This window comes from Antennarius striatus, chromosome 4, assembly GCF_040054535.1.
Source record: "Antennarius striatus isolate MH-2024 chromosome 4, ASM4005453v1, whole genome shotgun sequence".
Lineage (NCBI taxonomy): Eukaryota > Metazoa > Chordata > Actinopteri > Lophiiformes > Antennariidae > Antennarius > Antennarius striatus.
The window spans coordinates 7,325,170-7,332,500 of NC_090779.1; the positions used below are offsets into that span (position 1 = coordinate 7,325,170).

Genomic DNA, 7,331 nt, shown 5'->3' on the forward strand with positions numbered 1-7,331 from the left:
GAACTCTGTGAAAAGTGTCAGTTTGGATCAAACATAACTTCACTGATGTATTTTTTTTTCCTTTAGAATTTAATCCCTGCCATGTTTATGAGAGATTATAACATAATACCATAATACATTTGTGTTAATTAATATTCAGCAGTTCTCCTTTCACACCTGGTAATAAAACAGGATACCTGACTGATCTGTCATTCTTTGGATGCTCTCATAAATCTTATTGCGGCCTCCGGTGGCTAAACACAAGAATAAAGTGTAGAGTGAGAATTGTAATTTATTTAAGAAATTCACAAGTCAATATACAAAAGGTCTTATTTGCATGTACAGAGTTATAACAGCTGGAAACACTGGAAACATCTCTTCAGTCAATAAAATCAGTATTGCATGGTTACCTCCACCACCAGAGGGCGCCACCAGTTTAACCTGGCAACACAGCATAATCATTTTGATCAAAAATTGGACATTACTGTATATTTCATTTATGGTATGTAGATCTGGTAACGGATTGTTTCACAGGTCTTCAGTAGACCAACAACAATGTTTTAACTGGTTTTCCTGGGGAGAACTATGTGATTTTACACCTAAATATAGAAAAAAGAGACACGTTAAAGTCTTTCGGTCATTGCAGCAGGAAAGCAGACATGCACACAGGCCCCACCGGCATGCACCCTATTCAACATAGATGATTACATTTACACTAATAAATGAATGGTTAATATTATAGTATATGTTATCTTAAAATTATCACATAATTAAGTAGTTCTTCCCAGGAAAGTATCAGGAAATTATTGAAGCATAATATATGTTGTTAAAATTCTGATTGAACATTTCATAGCAGATTGAGGTGATGCAATAATCCTGGACAAAGATTCTTAATTTTTTCATTGTATAAAAAACTTTAATTATGGAATTCCAGTGTGTTTAATTAAAAGTATTGCATGTTTTAGTATTTTTAGATGTTGGGTGTTATTACAGTCGTGGATTTATTTAAATGTCTGTGCTGGTGTAGCCTTCATTAGGCTCCAGCAGGAAGCAATGCAGCAGTGATGACTCTTCTTTAAGGACAAAAATATTCCACCCATGAATGTCAGATGAATAAAAAACCCTGCAGAGGCTAAAAAAAAATCCTTTCTATGGATGGTTCATTACATTTGAAGCCAGTGGGGAAATGCAGATTGAAGCTAGTTCACCTTCAGCACATTCTTTTAAACTATGCTATTGTTGTTAAGTTTTGTCCATTCAAAGATGTCCTGTTCACACACAATGTCTGAGTTGATGAGCAGGTAGCGGTCGCCCACACAGAAGTGCTTCTGGCAGGCGGCGCACTTGAAGCATTCCAGATGGTAAACCTTGTCCCGCACGCGCATCGTCATCTCGAACGCCCGAATCCTCTTCTCACAGGAAGCACAGAGACCATCCTGGCCGAAAAGCCTGACAGGAAGAGGAAGACGTTAGTACAATACTTAGAGGAAGAGGAGGTCATGCTTGCAACGTACTGAAAATTTTCCAATCCTGTTTGGGACAAAAGACACTTTCCGTCTGTTGAGCAAAGTAATTCATACAAGCGCAGCTTTTGGTATTCAGAATTAATAGAATCAACATCACCAACACTGATTGGTCTTTACTGCAGAATATAGAGAAAAACTCTCCTCCTGTGTCTTTAGATTTTAAAATTCACTCATGAAAACAACAACACATTAGCCATCAGTCCATGATGTCTATTCAGCCCTAAGTTTATTTGACTGAATATTCACATCTTTTCAAATGGGTCAGGAAAGTCTCCGTTAATATGAAGTAAAACAGAGAGACCTTGCGGCATTTCTACAACACAAACTGTGTATTTGTACACATTTACAACACCAATCAATGCAAGCTGATGCTGATTTAAAGAAAAATCTTTTCACTGGGTTTTAGAAGACTAACAGAAATATACATAATCACATTCTATCCTCAAATCACCTTGACTCCCATCACATGTTGCGATAAAAACTTGTCTTGTGATACAACAAATCGACACACCGCCTGATTAAATGGTGCCTTCATGAGATAAACCAACCTGAGGTAGTCTCTCCGACATAGTTTTCTTCCGAGCTTGTAGTAGAGTCGTCGGCCCACCTCCCCGAGTCGACAGCCACATAGGTCGCAGCTCAAGCAGTCCTCATGCCAGTACTGCTCAATGGCCTTGAGGAAGAATCTGTCACCGATGCTCTGTTGACACCCACCACATGTCAGCAGAGATGGAGGCATCTGGAGGACCTCATCCACCGGCTCACTGCATGGGTCAGAGAAGTGGGGTATTGTAAGGCACGTGTTCCATCATTGCAACTAAAAGCTCATTTTATCAGATTGGAAACTGTCTGTAAAAAAAGTGGATTATTCTAGTTCCTTGTTGTTCCATGATTTTTCGTATAATAAAGCAGCTAGGCCTCACTGAGAAAGAGGAGCTACAGTATTTTGTCATTTATGGTGAAAATTTTACCCAATGGATCCACTCATTGAGCCAGGAACAGACCTGCCACCGAAATTAAAATACATCTTTAAAATTCAAATGTGCTCATTTCTCGTTAAAGTTGTAAATTCACAATTCAATTCATGTCAATTCATCTTAATTCAGAGTTCAGCTTTTAAAACGTATGATGGCTATAACTGATTAGTCAGATGTTTTATTTGGCTGCACACCAGGAATCCCATGCAAACGTTAACCACGTGTTGTTCTTTATCACACAGCTTTAAATACTACCCCAAAATTCAGTACAATTCAAAATGTTGTCAACTTCATAGTTGACACCTCCGCTAGAATTTATAAAATTAAGGTCTGTAGAACTAAATAATGAATGGATTCATATACATAATAAAACGTTATTTACATTTAGGTATCTTCCCTTATTCTAAAAGACACTGAACTTGTTCTTGCTCCTCATCACCACTCTCAGGACACACATAACAATCCGCTCTGGGACTATATTTTCCTCCCTGACCTCATGCTGTCACACATCTGTGCACATTCTGCTGCTGACTCGTCCTTGAAGCGAGTTTCGTTTGAATCAAAAGTGATGTCATTGCAGGTGTGTCGCTACTTACTCACTGGATTCCAGCGTCTTCCTCTCTATAGTGGATGTCATCCCTGAAATATGACGTCCAGCTTTAACCCAGATGGGCTTTCAGCTCCCAGCAGGCGACACGTGAAGCTGCCAGCGGTCAAACTGAAGGCGAGCCGCGCTGCACCTGCTCCTTCAGCCTCCAGAGGGTTTATTCTACTGCCTTCAATTAAAAGATAAATAACTGCTAATAGCAGGATCACAGGACAACTCCCCTAAGCGGCTGCATGACGAAGCAGGTCGCTGTCATTATTTCCTGAGGCAATAAGCTGCTTTGACATTTCCATGTCATCCGAGGTTTATTTTATCGTTCTGCTGCGACCTGTTCGTAATATGAATGAAAACACCGCCGATCCAATCAATCGATCACTCGTGTCGCCGTGTCCGTGCGTCTTTTCCACTCCGCGGACTGCGTGTGCGCTCCTCGGTGCGCAGCCGCTGGCGCTGTTATTGTGCAGCAGCATCGCGTTTAAATACACCCTCCACCACCACCCATCAAACCCCCCCACCCCACCCCTGGTCTCTGCTTTCGTTTCCCTCTTCCTACTCACGACTGTTTGACAATGGGGGGAAATGGGTCTTAAAGCGACAGTTAAACACGACGCGTTCTGCGTGGGGGGGTCGTGACTGAGACTAATGCGTTCATTAGACGCGTTCCTTCACCGCCGGGACCGAAGATGAGGAGCGGCTGTTGGGACGAGTCCTGGTCTGTGTCCCCCCCCCTGTCATTAAACTGGTTTTCATTACTTCCTGAAGAAGAAAAATAATGAAGATAGTTTGGAAAAATTCCGATTAAGTTTACTAAGGTTTTACTTTCTAGTCAGGAATCTTTATTTTCCAGTAACTGATGAGTTTTTGATGGATAATGATTTTTTTTCCAGCTGGGAGCCATTATTTAGGGGCAAACTGAAAGCAGTGGCTGTCATGAACAGTCAACATGACATATATTAACCAATTTGAAATAGCCGACAAATCTGTAATAAGTATATTACGACTAAACTACCTGGTATTTTATAGTTCTTCTCTGCTTCATACATTGGCATTTTTACTCCACCACTATTTTAACAGCTTAAGTTAAAGTTAGTTTGATTTGCGTAGAAAACAAATGATTAACTTGTAAAATATGATGTATTATCATCGGCTGACCACCCTGCACACCCACTCCAGTGTTTCCAGGTGGGTGACTGGAGACTTACTGGAGTTGTGTACCGTTTGGGTTTCATGCACTGATGAGAATGAGACAGCTGACTTGTCCCAAAGCAAACAGGAAACCCCCCGAAGTCCCAAAATTAGTGAAGTGAAAATAACTTGTGTGCACAAAAGATAAAAGACGTGCCATCTTTCAACTTGTCACGTTGTGACATTTTTGTGACATGAAAATTAATGTTTATTAATACTTACTGTATTTAAAAGAGCAGAGGCAACATTTTACTACAGATTTTCATATATTTTACTGTAATTAAAATAAAACTTGGACAATTGTACAATTCACATTCATTAAAGTGAATCAAAATATTTCAGTTATCTATCATTCAACCTCATAAAATATTTCTACAGGAAAAAAATCATCACACACTTGGTAAAAAAAGCTGAGTCTCAAATGTTAGCAAAAGGTTATCTATCAGTAAAAGGAAATCGAAAACGTCATCAAAGGGTAATAGTTAATACATAAAGTTAAACATGAATATTATACCAGCAGACAATCGGTTTTCTATGTGTCATCTCCTCTGTGAGTTGTCTTCTCACAAAGGTCTTTGAATACAAAGCAAACCTGCTAATGTGTGAATTGTTGGAAGAGAGAAGATGCTATGAAATACAGTATACCAGAAATCTTTTGAAAGTTGTCCCTGTGACAATGATATATCTACACGGTTGGTGTCTACATCGCCTTTCCTTTTCAAACCAGAGCTGCTGTGGCCCTTCCTCTTATCTGCTGCCAAAGCCCCAGGGCTGCCTGCAGAAGGGAGGGACAGACAGCAGTTGGACTGGGCATGGAGATAAAGCACCTTAACTCCAGCAGCCACATGAGCTCTTCAACCAGACGTAAATGGGAGAAATCGCAGGGGGAAACTCCACACTGAGGCTGAGAGCATCCCTCAACTAGACATGCAGGCTGTGGGCACACTGGATAGATACCAGGTGGAAAAGACAAGCATGGCACCATATGGAGCCAGCTGCAAAGAAAGCAGTGCATAGATTAAATTATTTGTATATAGGGAGTGATGTTGTTCTTAAATGAAACTGCCACATGCTTAAATCCTATTTCCCAACATATGGTGTTGCTGACTCTCAAGCAAGCATGCAAAATTTGTGAGATCTTGTACCAAGGTCATGTAGTGTGCACGAGCTCCACCCTCACACACAGTCTCTTCTTTAGGCTAATACTCTACATTTAACTACCCCTTGGTACATTTGACAACACCTACCTTACTGCCAAGGTCTCTGCAGCTGATTCTGAGCTTTCCATTTTATCACACACCCTCTTCAACCCGGGTTTGTCCATTTTACATTAATGTACAGAGGTTTAAAGATTCCTTTATAGTTACACCTTAATCAGCTCTGGTTTGTTAGCCTGAAAACTCAATTTTGAATGTTTTATATCTAGATTTTCATTTGTCAGGTTCCATCTGCTGAAACATTAGGTTAACATAGTTGAAAACCTTTCAGTAGCTATTGAGTGTTTGGTCAACTGCTGTTTCCAGGGTCAGTAATAAAAGTTCAATCTCAGTTCACTTCAAATTAGATCAAATATTTTTCTAATGAAATACTCTACCCACATTTCACATGATGTATCTGCTTATTCCATCACTGTATTTAATGTGCATTTCAATTCATCATTAATAACATCTATGGTTGAAGCTGATATTTTAATGGCTTGCTCAAACAAACAAAAAAATATACTTAGCCTGAGATACTTGGGAAAAAGTTAAAACGTTTGTGGGATTCTTGTTCGCACAAAAGTATATTTATGAGCTCAACTGATTATATTTGGGTTTAATAAGGTTCATTGAAATCATACGTTGGTTCCAAGGTCTCTCAGCCTTCCAGGATGTCACGTTGCTCACAGGCAAAGATCAAGAAACAAAGTGAAAGAAGAGAGCCAGTGCTGACATGACACCCTAGCTATCCACTACTTCCTTTCGAGTCGCCTGAGAAAGCCCAGAGGATGTAAAGCTCGAATGCAGAGATGAAGCTTTCCTGGGGGGGTTTCACAGCACACTCCATCCGCTTCCTACCACCCCTACCATGCTTGATGGCAACCCTCTTCGTGGCTTCCCAGATAGGCAGCTTGGCTCCAGATGGTTCAGTCTGATAGGAGTAACGTGGCCTACAGCTCACCATCAAAACTGTAGCTTGTTGGCATTAAGCACTAAAACCTTTATCTGCATCTTTAAGGCTTCCTCAGTGTTACACAAGCTTGATGACACAACTTGTAATATTTACTGTCATTTTATCTCATGAGTGAGATGGCCAGTCATTTTTGTTTCTTTCATTTGACAGCTAGAACATGGGGAGTAAATAGTTAAGAATTCAGTCAACCTTTTTTTGGGAAGTGGTGTCACTCATGTCTAGCTTCCTGTTTTGCCTGCTTGGTGCTGAGAGCATGATGGAATTGAAAGCAGTTGGAATTTGAGGGCAGCTGGAAAAAGAATGTCAGTAAAAAAGACACAGTAAAATAATACTCCACAGCCGGGAGTGTTTTCTCTCATCATTCAGCAAATAGTCTAAATCATGATAAGTCACCTGTTCCTCTGGAATAGTGAGCATACCAATACAGGGTTTACACAGGACAATAGAGCCTGGAATTAGCAGTAGAACAAAGATCACTATCCATACATCATGAACACAAGCATGAATGCAATTTCCTGAAAGAGGAGGATGTGTGGTTGACTCTATCATGACTCAAACTTTCGAATAATAAAAGAAAACCAAGGTCTGTCTGCCTCATCTGAACTGAAGGGATAATTAGCTACAGGTCTGCAACAATAGAATGTTCTATAATCAGTTTCAAATGAGATAACTTTGGGATTTGTTGTAAATTTAAAATGTTAAGGTGTGAAGTTTGGAGGTCAGATGAGGAACCACCCTGGAATTCTTTTAGAAAATGGCTGTCAGCCTGTGTTCTGTGTTGTTGTTTGAGTGAAATACAGCAGGCTACGGAAATGACTCATTTGTTGAAAGGGAGCTTCACTGGCCCTCGGGATCCTCCTGTAATCAGTATTATCACTAAAAGAA

At 40.2% G+C, this 7,331-nt stretch overlaps 1 protein-coding gene across 2 annotated transcripts; it reads right to left on the reverse strand.

Moving 5' to 3' along the window:
• Positions 1 to 253: 253 nt before the first annotated feature.
• On the reverse strand, positions 254 to 3,583 carry lmo2 (LIM domain only 2 (rhombotin-like 1)). Of its 2 annotated transcripts, none has more exons than XM_068312605.1 (3): positions 3,083 to 3,583; positions 2,054 to 2,269; positions 254 to 1,428 (listed from the first exon to the last, which is right to left on the reverse strand). In XM_068312605.1, exons 2-3 carry the CDS (start codon positions 2,242 to 2,244, stop codon positions 1,203 to 1,205), a joined length of 417 nt encoding a protein of 138 aa, XP_068168706.1. In that variant the 5' UTR covers positions 2,245 to 2,269; positions 3,083 to 3,583; the 3' UTR covers positions 254 to 1,202. The 2 variants fall into 2 exon arrangements, with proteins under 2 accessions (XP_068168706.1, XP_068168705.1); XM_068312604.1 differs by having other exon boundaries at positions 3,079 to 3,582.
• Between the last annotated feature and the right edge of the window lie 3,748 nt (positions 3,584 to 7,331).